The sequence below is a fragment of the Rhinatrema bivittatum genome, chromosome 17, assembly GCF_901001135.1.
Source record: "Rhinatrema bivittatum chromosome 17, aRhiBiv1.1, whole genome shotgun sequence".
Taxonomy (NCBI): Eukaryota; Metazoa; Chordata; class Amphibia; order Gymnophiona; family Rhinatrematidae; genus Rhinatrema; species Rhinatrema bivittatum.
In genome coordinates this window covers 53,183,549-53,201,390 of record NC_042631.1, presented here as the reverse complement: position 1 = coordinate 53,201,390, position 17,842 = coordinate 53,183,549, and the positions used below count along the sequence as shown (strand labels likewise).

General features: G+C 46.9%; 1 protein-coding gene across 3 annotated transcripts in view; it reads left to right on the top strand.

The window, feature by feature from the left end:
- Nucleotides 1-384: 384 nt before the first annotated feature.
- The window catches only part of LOC115079454 (histone-lysine N-methyltransferase KMT5B-like), a 400,353-nt gene continuing 382,895 nt past the window's right edge, over nt 385-17,842 (top strand). For 2 of the 3 annotated variants that reach the window (XM_029583070.1, XM_029583072.1), the window contains exon 1: nt 385-539. In XM_029583070.1, the coding sequence (XP_029438930.1) occupies nt 528-539 (12 nt within the window). In that variant the 5' untranslated portion in view covers nt 385-527. Of the gene's footprint in view, nt 540-1,050; nt 1,136-17,842 lie in introns of those variants that run through there. The other variant, XM_029583071.1, reaches the window with a different exon arrangement.

The window sequence follows — 17,842 nt, the reverse complement described above, 5'->3', positions numbered from 1 at the left end:
AGTTATGTTCTAAGATTTGCTAGATACTTCAAGGGGATCCAGAATGGTCACTTTCAAGAAGACATTACTGGACTCGATGGCCTATTGGTTTAACCTATCACTTCTTAATTTGAACATGGCTTTGAATTGTGGTGGGTTAATATTTTGACCAGATTTTACAAACCATTTAAGGAAAAAAAAAGTATATGTTTGAAATTGAAACATGAATTTTATAATGTTAAGTCATCTGAATTTATTCATATGTTTTCACTATCATGGCAGCTTCAACTAATTGTTCTGGGGGAAAAGTTATTTTTTTGTTTTTTAGTTGAAATTAACAAGATGTCATTGGCATGAATGATTTTGCATTCTCCTGTACTTGTGGGTTTCTTTTCTCAGGTAGCAGTTGGTGGTACAAGCCTTAGGGTTTGAGAGCCAGAGTCGCTATGTACCTTTCCTCTGGAATGTCTGCCAAGGAGCTCTTGTGAAAATGATGACCTTGCTACCGTCTGGTTCTGGATCCCTACTTAGGTTTTCAGACACAAAAAATGAACACCAGGGTAAATTGTTTTGCTGTGCAAATCCTTTAATTACTTTGCACATGATGGTAGTAATAGCAGAAATTTTGTAACTGCTCAGGCAGCTTTACAAGAAAGCAGCCTGGTAGTAATAGTAGTAGTATAGTATTTCTCTTACATTCATATAAGCAGCTTACATCCAGACGTGATCCTTTAGTACTTTATATTCTATAAACACTTTGGAGTGATATATGCAATCGTCTCCTGGGTAAATGCCAGGTCAACTGTTTGTGTGTTTGTTCCCTATGTAATAGCTGTCATTAGATAAGGAACATGTTGCTTCTGTATAGTGAATTGCAGAAACCAGACTTATGCAGAAGTTCTAACCCCTTTTCCTGAGAAGTGATATGGATTTTCATGAGTTATACAAAGCAGAGCTAAATGCAAGCTCATTTCTAGCCTGAACTCTGAACCACTTATGTCTGAATTGCCCTTAAAATGACAAAGGTTCCTTCACCCTTCCGTGTTTGAACAGCCCGGCCTGAGGATAAAGTCCAAAATTCACAAAGCAAAGGGAATCCTTTTTAAGGCTGTCGGGTGAATTACTGCTTATGGACATGCTGCTATTACACATGCAGGTAGGAGGGAGAGAATAAAGCCCTTATCCTGATTGGTGTAAACCTGTGATTTTCAAATGGCTCCACAGTGCCACATATTAAACTATAATAGTCACATGATCTAGCACATTAGTCATACCTTTTAATGTGGATTCTGTGCATTTAAAAAAACCCCCGAAATAACCTTTCTATAGTACTGGGTCTATATTTATAACCTGCTAGTGGGTTTAGACCAACATATGGGATGCCCTTTGTGAACTGCTTGATTGGTATTTTGAGCAGGCTTGAACTATAAACTGGAAAGCTAGAAGAAAATGAATTAAGTGCATTCAGTAGTGATGTTGAATATATTTGGATACTTTTTTTAAGCAAATTATTTTTATGTAAGGCCAGTTTAAATCAGCAGTACCTACAAAATAATTATTTGGATAATTGACACCATTATTTCATATTTGAGTATTTAAAGTCATTAAAAGTCCTCAATCACTCCCACAATTATGAATTTAAGTAAATTGGACAATACTACTATAGCGATTGTCATAACCCGAAAGGCATCACACCAGTCTATGTACGGCTAAGAGCAGACTGAATAGAAGATTAAAAAGCAAAAAAAAAAAAAGTTGTGATATACAGAGAGGCGTGTTGTAAAACATAATAAAAAAAAAAAGAAACCAAAGAGGGAGCAATAGAGCAAATTAACAGGCATTTCTTATGTGATGGTTAAAATGACTACTTTAAATTCTGGCAGTAAATTCCTTCTCTTCCCCCCCCCCCCCCCCCCCCCCCCCCCATGTTCCTAACAGGATAAGAAGGTCAAGATGGGCCAGCTGATGGCTAAGTTTGGTAAATACTGTGCACTTGATAAAAACAAAAATTAGGGTGCACTACCTCCACTATATATTTATTTATTTTTTAAATTTTTTCTATACCATCGCAACTGTTTACATGTAGGCACATAGATTAATGTAAGTGGGTGCATACTATCGTACATTCTAACAGGTGCCACAAAAGGTTCAGTTACAATAAATCGTTAAAGACAATCACTTGTTTGGTGAAGAGGACATGACTAGGTGTACCTGTAAGGTACTGTTCACGGGTAAAAATCATATATATAGTGTTTACAATTATGTTTGTGAGGTAGATTTCATAGATTATTGAAATGCACATTCTTAGAATAGTGCTGTGTGCTGGTGTTCTTCTTCTGCCTATTCCTGTATATTTTCATTCTCCAATTTCTTTATAAAATGCTTGTTTAAAAAGCCATGTTTTTAAACTTTTCTTAAAGGTTTTGAGATCTCTTTGCAACCTGATCTCTAGGGGCATTGTGTTCCAAAGTGTGGGGCCTACTAAAGATAAGGCCCTTTCTCACAGGACAAGCAGGTTGTCCTCACAAATGGGTGACATCGAGGATGGAGCCCACCACGGAAAACTTCTGTCAAAGTTTAAACAGAACTTTGACTGGCCCCTATGGGCATGCCCAGCAGGCACTGACCCTGCAGCAGCAGGGGTCTCCCTTCAGTCTTCTTTTTTCCGCGCAGCAGTGCCACGCGGTGAAAGGAGCTCTCTTACCACGTTCCTGACAGGAATTCGGTTTTTTCTTTCCGAAGAAAATTTGCCCCTCAGGGGTCTCCCTTCGACAAATTTTTGTCACCTCCGCGAAAGCCGGTAAGTTTTTTTGCCGATTTTCATCGACTGCCGTCGATTTTGGCCCTAGGCCTGTTGGCCTTACCAATCCCGCGGCTAAATTTGGCCCTAGGCCATGGCGACGGGGTTCCGTCGTTGTCCGGATTGCACCCGGACTATGTCAATCACAGATCCCCATCGGGTCTGTGTTCTATGTTGGGAAGTGAGCATGATGTCCTGACTTGCACTAAATGTGCCCTAATGACACCTAAGGGTCGTAAGCCAGGATGGAGAAGATGGGGCTCCTCTTCCATGCACCCACCCCAACGCCATCGATAGCATCGACGTCATCGGAACCGGCACCGTCGAAGTTGCACCCCATCGTCAACCCTCCGGTGACCGTCCTCCACCGATGACTTCTCGGCCGTCGACTCCTGTCCCCTCCCCGGATGGGCGAGGAGATCGGAAGGATAAGCATCGCCATCGACGGCACAAGTCTCGGCCCGTCGAGGATCCACAACCATCGACCTCTGAACAGGCCGAGCCACCGACGAAAAAGCCTCGGTCAGACCTGGCACCGTCCACGTCTCGTTCGCAGGCACCGAGGAAACCCTCACCCTCCCGGGGGCGGGGCCGTGATCCCACCGGTTACGGTGGTACTTCCGGCCCTGCCTCAGCCTCCCTCTCCGTCGAGCCGGGTATGGTTACCCCTGGTCTCCGGGCAGAACTGGACCGGCTGGTCCAGGAGGCCATCGAGAATGCGATGCGAAGATTCCAGCCTCCACCGGCACCGCCTCGGCAGATTCAGGCGCCTCAGGCACCGACCTCAGCACCGACTCTGCCACCGAGGAGGGAACCGACCACCGAGCCTCTAGTGGAAGCGTTGGCACCGATACTAAATCGTATGGAGGCACTCATGCGCGCCCTTCCATCGATGATTCCAGTAGCACCGACTACACCATCATCTCCGGAAGGACATTCATCGACAAGAGAGAAACACCGTTCCGGATTCCCCCGTCCGGTGTCGTTCCATCGGTGCCTTCACATACCTTTCCACCGATTTATCCTTCGGCTCCATCGATTCCAAGATCGGCACCGATTCCATCGGTACCCCCGAAAGCCCTCGATGCCGTTCACAGTTCCGCTTGCAGCACCGATTCCATCGATGCCTTTGGATCCTCTACCAGGTCCTTCAGGACTGCAAGCCCTACATGATCCTTATGATACTGGGGTGATGATACATCTTCAGATACAGATTTACCATCCCCACCATCTCCTACAGAGAGTAGAAAACGATCTCCTCCTGAAGATCTCCTTTATAAATTTTGTAAAGGAGATGTCAGAAATTGTGCCTTTTCAGCTGCAATCTGAGACCGATGACAGGCACCAAATGATGAGATGCTCCAATTCTGGATGCCCCAAAAATCATCGCTTCCATCCCCATTCACCAGGTATTTCTGGATCTTTTAAAGAAAAAACTGGGAATCACCTTCATCTGTGTCACCAGTTAATAAAAAAGCTGACTCAACATACCTCGTTCAGTCAGCACCAGGATTTCAGAAGTCTCACTGGATCATCGCTGTCTGTTGTAGTTGAGTCTGCGCAAAAGAAGGCCAAGCGCCTAAAACCACACTCTTCCACTCCCCCTATCAAGGACAACAAATTCCTTGATAGTGTGGGCAGGAAAGTGTATCATGGGGCTATGTTGATATCTCGCATAGCTTCATACCAACTTTATATGACTCAATACAAACAGAGCTATCCTTAAACAGATGCAGGACTACGCTGACACATTACCGGACCAATACCAGCACAGCTTCAAGCCCTCCTTCACAAAGGATTTGAAGCTGGGAAGCACGAGATCAGAACGGCCTACGATATCTTCGATGCTTCCACGAAAGTCTCAGCTACTGCCATCTCAGCCAGACGTTGGGCTTGGTTAAAATCATCCAACCTTCGCCCAGAGGTCCAGGATCGTCTAGCCGATTTACCCTGCTTGGGGGACAATCTGTTCGGAGAACAGATTCAACAGATTGTGGCGGAATTGAAGGATCACCACGAGACGTTGAAACAACTTTCGTCTGTTTCCATCTGAGGTATCCTCCAAACCACCACCTAAGAAGGACTCTAAAAAGTCATTCTTTCGGCCAGTCGTTATTACCCTCCGTCGACTAGGCCTCGTCCGGCTCGATCCTCCACCAGACCTCAGCTACGCCAACCTCGGAAACAAAGACCTGCTGTAGCCCCACCTCCGGGCCTGCGGCAGGCCTTTGACTTCCCGATACGGAGCACATGCCATATCCCACTCCCCCACATCCCTGTGTAGGGGGTCGTCTGTGCCACTTTTTGCAGCATTGGATACGGATTACCTCAGACCAGTGGGTGTGGCAATTATCGCACAGGGTTACCACCTCAATTTCATAACTCTTCCGACAGACTCCCCGCCTCTTCAAGCATGGAGTCTATCCAGCCACTTGACTCAATTACAACAGGAAGTATCCCTTCTTTTGCAATCAAATGCTATAGAAACCTGTCCCTCCCTCTAACGAGGCAAGGGATTTTACTCCAGGTACTTCCTAATTCCAAAAAAAGTCAGGAGGGCTACGTCCAATTTTGGACCTTCGGGCCCTCAACAAGTACCTTCAAAAAGAAAAGTTCAAGATGGTAACCCTGGGCACGTTACTCCCTCTGCTGCAAAGAGGGGATTGGCTATGCTCCCTCGACCTCAAGGAAGCTTATACCCATATTGCGATAACACAATCCCATCGCAAATATCTGCGGTTTCTAGTAGGCCGCGACCATTATCAATACCGAGTACTACCTTTCGGTCTGGCATCTGCTCCACGAGTTTCACCAAATGCCAATGCCTCGTAGTTGTAGCAGCATTCCTCAGGAAGGAAGGTGTCCACGTATACCCCTATCTGGACGATTGGCTAATCAGGGCCTCCACCCCTCAGATTGCCCGGTCCTCCCTACAATTGACAATCAACACACTCCTTTTCTTAGGGTTTCTTGTCAATTATGAGAAATCTTGCTTCGTCCCATCTCAAACCTTATCTTTCATTGGGGCAGACTTGGACACCTTACAGGCAAAGGCCTACCTTCCGCTTCAACGGGTCCAAACTCTCATGTCCCTAGCTCACCAGCTCCAGTCCAAGATACGGCCACGGCTCGCAAGTTCCTCATTCTCCTAGGACACATGGCATCCTCTGTTTCAAGGTCACTCCCATGACCCGACTAGCCATGAGATTAACACAATGGACTCTACGACACCAATGGATTCAAGCTTTTCAGCCTCTGTCCTCCATAGTCACAGTCACACAAGCGCTGCGCCTATCCTATAACCTGGTGGACGACTCAGTCAACCTCCTTCAGGGCTACCCTTTCTTCCACCGGAATCCCGCAAGTAATTCTAACACCGACGCTTCTCACATCGGTGGGGAGCCCATGTGGACAACTTTCAAACCCCAAGGGGTTATGGTCCAACGAGGAAGCCGAACACCAGATCAATTTCCTGGAACTTCGAGCAATCCGCTATGCGCTCCGCACTTTCAAAGATCATCTCTTCATCAGATAATCTTAAATCCAGATCGGACACCAAGTGGCCATGTGGTACATAAACAAGCAGGGAGGCACAGGCTCCTTCCTTCTGTGTCAGGAAGCTGCGCAGATCTGGGCGGAAGCCCTCTCCCACTCCATGTACCTCAGGGCCCACTTACCCTGCCGGGAGTAGACAATGTATGGCAGACCGGCTTGAGCCGTTGTCTTCCGACCGCACGAGTGGTCACTCGATCCTCTGATAGCGACCTCTCTGTTTCACAAGTGGGGTTCTCCCCGCATAGACCTCTTTGCGTCCCCTCAGAACCACAAAGTGGACGATTACTGCTCTCTCATTCGGAGCCAGCACTCTCGGCCGAGGGATGCATTCTCCCTCAAGTGGACAACCGGTTCTGCTCTACGCATTCCCTCCACTTCCTCTTGTGTCAAAGACTCTCGTGTGAAGCTACGCCAGGACGGAGGAAACCATGATCCTGATAGCACCTTACTGGCCACGCCAAGTATGGTTCCAATTACTCCAGGATCTCTCCCATCCGCAGGCACATTCCTCTGGGAAAGGACCCGCATCTGCTCACTCAAAACGACGGATGCCTCCTCCATCCCAACCTCCAAGCCTTGTCCCTGACGGCATGGATGTTGAAAGGTTAGTCCTTCAGCCTTTCAACCTTTCAGATTCCGTTTCTCGAGTCCTGATAGCTTCACGAAAGCCTTCCACAAGAAAAGTCTTACTCATACAAATGGAAAAGGTACACATCATGGTGCACTTCTCAGTCCCTTGATCCCCCTTCCTGTCCAATCTCCAAATTCTGGACTATTTATGGCATCTCTCTGAATCAGGTCTTAAAACCTCTTCCATTAGGATGCATGGTCAGTGCGGTAGACCGCCTTCCATAAAGGTGTACAGGGTGTCCCTATTTCAGTACAACCCCTAGTAACACGTTTTCCTTAAAGGCTTGCTCCATCTGAAGCCACCCTTACGGCCTCCGGCCCCATCCTGGGACCTTAATCTGGTTCTTGGTCGTCTAATGAAACCTCCTTTCGAACCTCTGCACTCCTGTGAGTTAAAGTATCTCACATGGAAAGTGTTATTCCTTTTGGCTATCACTTCAGCTCGCAGGGTTAGTGAATTACAGGCCCTAGTTACCTATCCGCCTTACACTAAGCTCCTGCAGGACCGGGCGGGTACTCCGCACTCACCCTAAATTTTTACCTAAGGAGTTTCTGAGTTTCATATTAATCAATCCATCATACTACCTATCTTTTTTCCCAGGCCCCACTCCAACTCTGGAGAACAGACCCTGCATACCCTAGACTGTAAACGGGCTCTAGCCTTTTACCTAGACCGTACAGTTTCTCACAGGAAGAGCACTCAATATTCGTCTCTTTCCATCCTAACAAGTTAGGACAAACCTGTGGGTAAGCAGGCTCTTTCCTCCTGGTTGGCGGACTGCATTGCTTTCTGCTATGAGCAAGCGGGCATCCCTTTTCAAGACCGTGTCAAAGCACACTCTGTGAGGGCCATGGCTACGTCAGTGGCACACCTTCGATCGGTGCCGCTTCCTGACATCTGCAAGGCTGCAACCTGGAGTTCTCTCCATACCTTTGCAGCCCACTATTGTTTGGACAAAAGCTGGAAGACAGGACTCCATCTTCGGCCAATCTGTCTTGCGTAACCTTTTTCCAACGTGATGTACCAACCCCCTTCCACCTTCCGGTAGGGTGCGGATGCCCTTACCAATTCCACCCCAGTTGTAGTGCCTGTTGCACGTCGTTGGGTGCATTTGGTGCAAGTCAGGACATCCTCAGCTCGGTACTCACCCATTTGTGAGGACAACCATCCTGCTTGTCCTGTGAGAAAGCAAATGTTGCTTACCTGATGTAACAGGTGTTCTCACAGGACAGCAGGATGTTAGTCCTCACGAAACCCGCCCGCCACCCCGCGGGTGTTGGTTTTGTTTTGTTTTTACTTTCTAGGCACTGCCTGTAGCTTTGAACATCAGACTGAAGGGAGACCCCTGCTGGCTGCAGGGTCAGTGCCTTGCTGGGCATGCCCAGTAGGGGCCAGTCAAAGTTCTGTTTAAACTTTGACAGAAGTTTTCCGTGGTGGGCTCCATCCTCGGTCACCCATTTGTGAGGACTAACATCCTGCTGTCCTGTGAGAACACCTGTTACATCAGGTAAGCAACATTTGCTTTCTCTCACTTGAGTTAGTCTCGCAGTTTTTACTGAGGGAATGGTTAAGAGTGCTTTATTTGCCGATCGAAGGTTTCTGTGTGAGACGTGCACTCGTAATGCTGTGTTTAGCCAGTCCGATTTTTCATCATGTATTAGTTTATGTGTGGTACATAGGGCTTTGTATTTAATTCTGTGTTCAATAGGTAGCCAATGTAATTCTGCCAGGGTTTCGGTTATATGGTCCCCCCTCCTTTTTCCTGTTAGTATTCTAGCTGCTGTGTTTTGAAGTATTTGAAGTGGCCTTAATGTTGTATTCGGGAGTCCAAGTAAAAGGGCATTACAGTAGTCTGTGCTGGAGAACCCAAGTGCTTGAAGTACTGTTCTGAAATCAGTTAGTGTTAGTAGTGGTTTTAGTTTTCTGAGTACCATGAGTTTTCCATAGCCTTCTTTTACTTTTAGAGATGTGTTATTTTAGATTGATTTCTGGGTCCATTATTATTCCAAAGTTTCGTACTTTTTCTGCTAGTTCAATGTTCAGGTTGTCTTTGAGGATTATTGGAGTTTGGATGATTTCCATATTTTTCCGTTCTAAGTGTAGAACTTCTGGGTTTTCAATATTGATCACAAGTTCCATTCGGTTTAGCAGTTGTTTTATAATGTCTAGGTACATGTTCGCTAAGGTTAATGTTTTCTCTAGTGTGTCCTCGATTGGTAAAATTAGTTGAATATCATCTGCATAAATGTAATGTATGATTCCTAGACCTGCTAGCAGATGGCATAAGGGCAGCATGCATATGTTAAAGAGGGTTGCAGACAGGGCTGATCCCTGCAGTATTCCTGTTTTGAGATTGACTTTTTCAGATAATACGTTGTTGATCTGAACTTGAAAGAACCTATATTTAGATATGAACTGAATCAGTTTATTGTTTTGCTATGTAATCCGATTTCTTCTAGTCTTTTTAGTAGTATTTTATTGTTTAATGTGTCGAAGGCTGCTGATAAGTCTAGCATTATTAGAATGTAATGTTTACCGCTATCGAAACCTCTTAGAATGTTATCTGTTAGTGAGAGAAGTAGTGTCTCAGTGCTGTAGTGCTTTCGAAATCCATGTTGAGATGGATACAGTATGTTATTGTTATCTAGGTGTTCGGCTAGCTGTTTCTGTACTGTTTTTTTCTATTAGTTAGCTATTAGGGGAAGATTTGAGATGGGCGGGTAGGTAGTTGTTCAGGATCGTGGGGTCACTTTTTTTTTTCTTTATGATTGGTTTTATAATTGCCCCCTTTCAGTATATCTGGCATAGTTCCTTCTTCAAGGGATAGGTTTATGATCTTAGCTAATGTAGGTGAGACTGTGTTGGCTGTTTTCTTAAGTTCAAATGTTGGTATTGAGTCAATTTTGTGTGGAGCCGGGTTTGTGTTTTTTTAGCATGTACTCCACTTCCATCTCGGATATCTCAATAAATGATGACCATTTGTTCACGTATCTTTTCTGCATTTTAATTTCTTGTTTGTTAGTGTTTGGAAGTTTATTTCTTAAGTTAGTAATTTATATAAAGTATTCTCACAGGACGAGCAGGATATTGTCCTCACAAATGGGTGACATCGAGGATGGAGCCCAACCACGGAAAACTTCTGTCAAAGTTTCAGGAACTTTGACTGGCCCCTACTGGGCATGCCCAGCACGGCACCAACCCTGCAGCCAGCAGGGGTCTCCCTTCAGTCTTCTTTTTTCCGCGCAGCAGTAGCCACGCGGTCAAAGAGCTCTTAACCACGTTCCTCACAGGAATTCTTCAATTAAATTTCAGAAAAGAAAATTTGCCCCACAGGGGTCTCCCTTCTTCCACATTTTTCACTCCGCGGAACTTCGGTAAGTTTTTGCCGTCGTTTGGTCGACTACCGTCGAGTTTGGCCCTCGAGGCCCGTTGGCAGTCGACCAGTCCCGCGGCTAAATTTTTGGCCTATGGCGTCGGGGTTCCGTTGGTGTCCGGATTGTACCGAACTATGTCAATATCACAGACCCACATAGAGTCTGTGTTTTGTGCTTAGGAAGCGAGCATGATGTCCTGACTTGCCACCAAATGTGCCCTAATGACACCAAAGGTCGCAAAGCCAGAATGGAGAAGATGAGACTCCTTTTCCATGCTCGTACCCCAACGCCATCGATTGCATCGACGTCATCGGAACCTGGCACCGCGAAGTCTCATCATCATCGACAGCCCTCTGGGTGACCGTCCGCCATCGACGACTTCACGGCCATCGACTCCTGTCCCTTCCCCTGATCATCGAGGGGATCGGAAGGAGAAACATCGCCATCGACGTCATAAGTCTCGGCCCGTCGAGGAACCGATGTCATCGGCCTCTGCACTGTCCGAGCCTCCGCCAAAGAAGTCTCGACCAGAAGTGGCACCGTCCACTCCTGTCTCGCAGACACCGAGGGCAACTCTCACCCCTCCGGGGTTTGGGAGCCGCAATTCCACTGGTGACGGTAGTCCCTCCGGCTCAGCCTCAGCCTCCCTCTCCCGTCGAGCGGGTCTCGTTACCCCCAGGTCTCCGGGCAGAACTGGACCGGCTGGTCCAGGAGGCCATCGACAAGGCGATACTACGGTTCCAGACTCCTCCGGCACCGACTCCGGCTCCGAGAGTGGAACCGGTCACCGATCCGATTCCAGCAGCACTGGCACCGCTGCTTGCCCGGATGGAAGCGCTTATGAATGCCCTTCCACCGGCAATACCCGGAATCACCGACAGCCTTCTCATCAGGTGGAGAAACACCGTACCGAATTCCCCCCTTCGGGGGTAGTTCCATCGGTGCCTTGTCGTCCCTCGCCACCGATACATTCCTCGGGGGCGATACGCACATCAGCTCCACCGAGGATTCCGATGCCGACTCCGATTCCCTCGATGCTGACACCGCTTCCTTCGATGCCGGCACCGATGCTGGCAACCGATTCCATCGAGGATATTCTCGATACCCCCGGTGATTCCTTCCAATTTCTCGGAAGCCTCAACCGGGGCCTTCAGGTATTCAGCCCCCTCATGGTCCTACAGGTCAGCATCCTGATCCTTATGACACCTGGGGTGATGATACCTCTACTGACACCGATGATTTGCCTTCACCACCCTCTCCTGCGGGGAGTAGAAAGCGTTCTCCCCCTGAGGACCTCTCTTTCATAAATTTTGTGAAGGAAATGTCGGAGTTCAATCTGAACAAGATGTCGGAGTTCAATCTGAACAAGATGACAGGCACCAGATGATGGAATTGCTCCAATTCCTGGATGCCCCTAAGGTCATCACCTCTATTCCAATTCATCAGGTTTTTCTAGACCTTCTCAAAAAGAATTGGAATCTCCTGGATCTATTGCTCCGGTAAACAAAAAGCTGACTCTACCTATCTCGTACAGTCAGCACCTGGCTTTCAGAAATCACAATTGGACCATCATTCTGTTGTGGTAGAGTCAGCTCAAAAGAAAGCTAACGACTAAAGCCACATTCTTCCATACCTCCCTACTAAGGAAAATAAATTCCTAGATAGTATAGGTAGAAAGGTGTACCAAGGAGCCATGCTGATCTCTAGAATAGCTTCTTATCAGCTGTATATGACTCAATATAATAGAGTCATCCTGAAACAGATGCAGGAGTACTCAGATGCCTTACCAGAACAGTTTCAACCACAGCTTCAATCCCTACTAAATAAAGGATTTGAAGCTGGGAAGCATGAAATAAGAACGGCTTATGACATCTTTGATGCTTCCACTAGACTTTCTGCTACGGCCATCTCTGCCAGACGCTGGGCTTGGCTCAAGTCATCTGACCTTCGTCCAGAAGTTCAGGACAGGCTCTCTGACTTGCCCTGTCTAGGGGATAATTTGTTTGGTGAGCAGATTCAGCAAATTGTTGCTGAACTAAAGGATCATCATGAGACACTTAAACAGCTCTCATCCATTCCTCCTGACTTGCCTTCTAAACAGCCGTTTAGGAAGGACTCTAAAAAGTCTTTCTTCCGGCCACGGAAGTATTATCCCCCACTAGCCAAGGCTAGGCCTGCGAGGTCTTACCATAAAACTCAACCTCGCCAGTCTCGTAAACAAAAGCCCGCAGCAGCTCCACCACCTGGCCCTGCGGCAGGTTTTTTACTCTCTCTTAGAGAGCACTTGCCAAACCCCTCTTCCAGCCATACCAGTAGGAGGTCGGCTGTGCCACTTTCTAGAAAGGTGGCATCATATCACCACAGATCAGTGGATGATAGCGATAATTGCACAGGGTTACCATCTCAACTTCCTGACTCTCCCTTCCGACTCCCCACCCCTGCAGGCGTGGAGACTCACCGATCACTCTGTTCTTTTAGAGCAGGAAGTTTCTCTTCTCCTACAGTCAAACGCTATAGAACCCGTTCCTCCCTTACAACAAGGACTAGGGTTCTACTCCAGGTACTTCCTGATCCCAAAAAAGTCAGGGGGACTTCGTCCAATCCTGGACCTACGGGCCCTCAACAAGTACCTTCACAAGGAGAAGTTCAAGATGGTAACCCTGGGCTCGCTTCTCCCTCTGCTGCAAAGAGGGGATTGGCTATGCTCTCTAGACCTGAAAGACGCATATACCCACATTGCGATCACGCAATCTCATCGCAAATACCTGCGTTTTCTAGTAGGCCGAAATCACTACCAATACCGAGTGCTACCTTTCGGCCTGGCATCCGCACCACGAGTTTTCACCCAAATGCCTCGTGGTAGTTGCAGCTTTTTTTTTTTTTTTGGCACGAACATTTTTATTGACACAGTAAGTTACAGCAGAACAACAATAAAGTAATCAACAGATAAGTTGCGTCACAGTGTCATCATTTCAGACCCTCCCAAATTCCTTCCCCCCACCCCACCCCTTGTACCAGAAGGAAGCCCCCTCCCGAGAGTACATAAGCAGTGAATACTATTCATAGGCAACAGCATATTAAGGTAACAGCATATTAAGGTAAAAAGGAAACAATGGTTCAAAGAGCCATAGGCCAAGACAGTAAGACTGTATGACGCCTCCCCGCAAGGACTAGATCCCCCAGCCAGAGAATAGAAACCTATAGACAAGAAATATACAGCAGGAAGGTGTACTCATCGCATTCTATCCATAGTCCCAGGCTAAGTAACAGACGTCAAGGAAGCCGCAGTAGTCCGCCAGCTGAGATAAGGATTCCAGATTTGGTAAAACATTTCAATCTCTTATGTCTTTCCGCTGTGAGTTTATTCAGGGTACAGATATGATCTGTCCTCCGTTGAACCACAGCCAAGCCTGGCCCGTTCCTGTCCCTCCACAGACGTGCAATTTCCAAACGAGCAGCTACACACACCTGTACACAACAGTTCCGATGTCCCCTCTGGTTCTAGGCGGTCGAAATCATGCAGTAACGCGCCATTAGGAGTGAGAGTAATGGGTTGGGGAAGCATCTGTTTAACCAACATTCAACTTTCCTCCACACAGTTTGGGATACTAGCCCCCTCCCACCACATATGCAAAAATGTTCCCCTAGCATCACTCCCTCTCCAGGCATTACCATCATGTTTGGATACATTTTCCCCAGCTTGACAGGAGTGATATACCAACGAAATAATAACTTGTACCCATTTTCTACAAGGAGAGATGAGATGGAGGGCTTTACTAAGACGAAGGGTAGATCTGCTCCCATTCAATTGTGGTCAGTTCCCTCCCTAAATCAGCACACCATGCTCTGATATGACTGGGGGCAACCAACAACCTACCATTAAGCAATTTATAGATCTTGGAGAGAAGACCCCTCGTTCCAAGGGGGTTGGAACAAAAGCCTTCAAATAAAGTCTTGCCGCCCCGCAAATCTGCTAACACTCCATTTGTAAGACAAAATGCTCCAACTGCTTGTAGGACAAACATTCAGTAGTCGGGATGTCCACCCTCTCACGCAGCAAGGCGTAGGAAAGGAGTTTATCCCCGCCCCACAAATGCTCCAATCTAGTGATAGATCTGGCCTTCCAGGCTTGAAAGGCGGAGGCATGAAGCCCCGGGCCAAAATTGGTATTATGATATAAACTCGTCATATAAAAGTATTTCTTAGTACCCACCAACTTAGCTTTCCAAGTGGACCACAACTCTAACGTGTGAGAGGTAGTAGGCAAGAAATGGTTTTTACAGGCCCTCCACGTACTCCTAGGTTGCCAGGGCAAGGCAGCTAACTGCAATTCCGGTACCTGAGACTGCTCAAGAGCTACCCAGTGTTTGGGATCTCTATCCACATGCCACTCTATAAGAGAGCGAACCTGTCCTGCTACATAATACCACTGAACATTGGGCACACTAAGCCCCCCTTCCAGTTTAGTTTGATAAAGAACATGTCTACTAACACGTGGTGGGCGTCTTCTCCAAATAAAGCTAAAGATCCGACGCTGCCACAGTTTGAGGGCTATATTAGGGATTGCTATAGGTAATGACTGAAACAGGTATAATAACTTCGGAAGGATATTCATCTTGACAGTGGCTATGCGCCCCAACCAGGACATAGGTAGCCGATGCCAAATATCCAAATCAAAAAAGATTTTTTGTATAAGCGGAGGGTAATTGCAAGCATAAATATCCCTCGGGTGGCTGGGTAGATAAACCCCCAGATACCTTGAGTTTTTGGGAAGCCCAGCGAAAGGGATGAAGAGGTTTTAAGGTGGTGGACGTTGGAAGGAGAACAGGTAAGATTAAGGATCTCTGATTTTTCCCAATTGACCCTGTATCCAGAGACCTCGCTAAACCACCTTATTTCCTGTTCAATGGCCAAGAGGGAGTCATGTGGATCCGTCACCGTAAAGATAACATCATCTGCAAAAAGACAAAGTTTATGTTGGGCATCACCCACCTGCACTCCCCGAATAGCTGAATTACTGCGAATTTTAATTGCTAGAGGCTCCAAAAATATCGCAAAAAGAATGGGCGATAGTGGGCACCCCTGCCTTGTTCCCCTACCCACCGTAAAACTCTCAGAATATCCCCCATTAATTTTGAGGCAGGCTTGAGGATGTTCATACAATTTAAGCAGCCACTCACAGAAAAACGGGCCAAACCCCATTTTACGCAATACCCCAAACAGAAAGGGCCAATGAACCATATCGAACGCTTTTTCTGCATCCATGGAAAGAAGGAGCGCATTCCCCCGGCGACCGTGAACTATCCACATCAGATCTATCAATTTCCGAATATTGTCCCCAGCCATTCTCCCCGGGATAAATCCCGCCTGATCTTGGTGTATGAGGCCCGTGATGTAGTTATTCATGCGACCAGCAAGTATCTTCGCTAGAATCTTGAGGTCCAGATTGATCAAGGAAATGGGACGATATGAGCCGCATACCGTAGGGTCACGCCCTGGCTTGGGGAGAACCGTAATACCCGCTAGGTTAGCTTGAGGTCCCAGATTGACTCCCTGTCTTAAAGAATTATATACTTTTTGCAGATGTGTTACCAGAAGGGGCCCAAATTGTTTATAAAATTTTGCCGTCAGGCCATCAGGGCCTGGTGATTTCCCCACCTTCAACTCATGGATACTATCAAGTATTTCGGCAGCGGTAATCTCAGCATCAATGGCCTCTTGTGCCTCAGTGGTAAGACAGAGTAACTGAAGATCCGCCAGATAGCCATCTACATGTGTTTGAGAGATATTAGCGTTAGGGGCATATAACTGAGCATAGAAATCTAAGAAACACTTCCGGATTTCTGTGTTATTAGTGAGGATAGTGCCCGTGGAGGATTTAATTTTGGCAATATTATTTTGATATTGTATGCGTTTTAATCTAGATGCCAGCTGTTTGCCAGCTTTATTGCCCCCCTCGAAGTAAGTCTGCTTCGCTAGCAGCATGGAGTGGGCAATCTTATTGGTGTCTAAATGAGTGAGATCCTCCCTAGCGCGTGTGAGTTTCAGCCATACCTTCCGGGAGCCACGAAGCTGATGCAGCCGAGACAGATGGCGTATAGTATCCCTCAATCCCTGGGCGGTTTTTGAATCCCTTTTTTTGACAAAAGTACCACGAGAGATCAATAGTCCCCTAAAATAAGCCTTAAATGCGTCCCACACCATGGGCGCAGAAACATCCTCCCCCATATTTAGAGAAAAAAAACTCTTGATGTCTTCAGTGAGGGTGGAGACATAAGCTGTCTCATTCAATAGGGATTCATTAAGGCGCCAGAACCGTACCCCCGCATCATACCCCTGTAAGGATACCTCGACTACCACTGCGGCATGATCCGACCACACCACCGGACTTATATCGGAGTGACGTATCTGATGGAAGAGCCCCTTGTCTGCCAAAAAATAATCGATTCTGGAATAGGAGCAGTGTGGTGTGGAGTAGAAGGTATAGACTCGAGAAGTGGGATAATGTACCCTCCAGACATCCAATAACTGCCAGGTATCCATGAGAGTATTCAGCTTAGCTCTATGAGTGGGAGAAGAGGAGACACTGCCCTTAGAGGCATCCAGGCGGGGTTTCCGTACCACATTGAAGTCCCCCCCGAGCAACAAAAATCCCTGGCTATGCTGTAAAAGCAGGGATCCCACCTGATCAAAAAACCTTCCCTGTTCCTTATTAGGTACATAGATATTCATTATGGTATACACCACCCCGTTAATAGAGAGAACTAAAATAAGATAGCGACCCAGAGGATCCCTAATACAGCTTAGACATTCAAAGATCACTCGTCTACTAAACAAAATTCCAACCCCTGTATACTTCGCCTTGTTTGAGCTGGCTGCATAATATTGGTGCGGATACAGGGGAGAGGCCATGAGTGACTCATACCTGGCTCGGAGGTGAGTCTCTTGGACAAGAACGACATCGGTTTTAAGACTGTCCAGTTCCCTATAGAACAGGCGTCTCTTGTATGGAGTATTAAGCCCCTTAACGTTAAGAGAGGCTATGCGCAAGGTAGTCATTGCATCATAGCTAAAATGGCCGTCACTAAGCTATGAAATTTACGAGACCCCATCCCCCCTCGCCAGCACCGTTGTTTCCCACACGAAAATACCATTGCTGTGAACCTTTCTCATAACCAATAGTGTTACCATATAGCATCGGGCCCCCTCCCCTCCCACACAGCAGATCTACAAACTCCGTACTGTAGATCCACCCTCTCTAGACTCATAGAGGAAGATTATAACTGACTTCACTCCCCCTTCCCTTAAAAACATGAAAAATGCAGTGAATATCTAAAGTTCCCCAACTCTGAACATATACATATCTCAAAAAAAAACATTTGAAACAGTGAAACAGTGAGCGCAGGTTTCATGGGCACTCGGCTCACTCATCCTGAGGTAAAGAATGCAAACAGACCACCAACTGTGTGGGCCCGTATCAGGTCAAGTTGTCCCAGCCGCAGA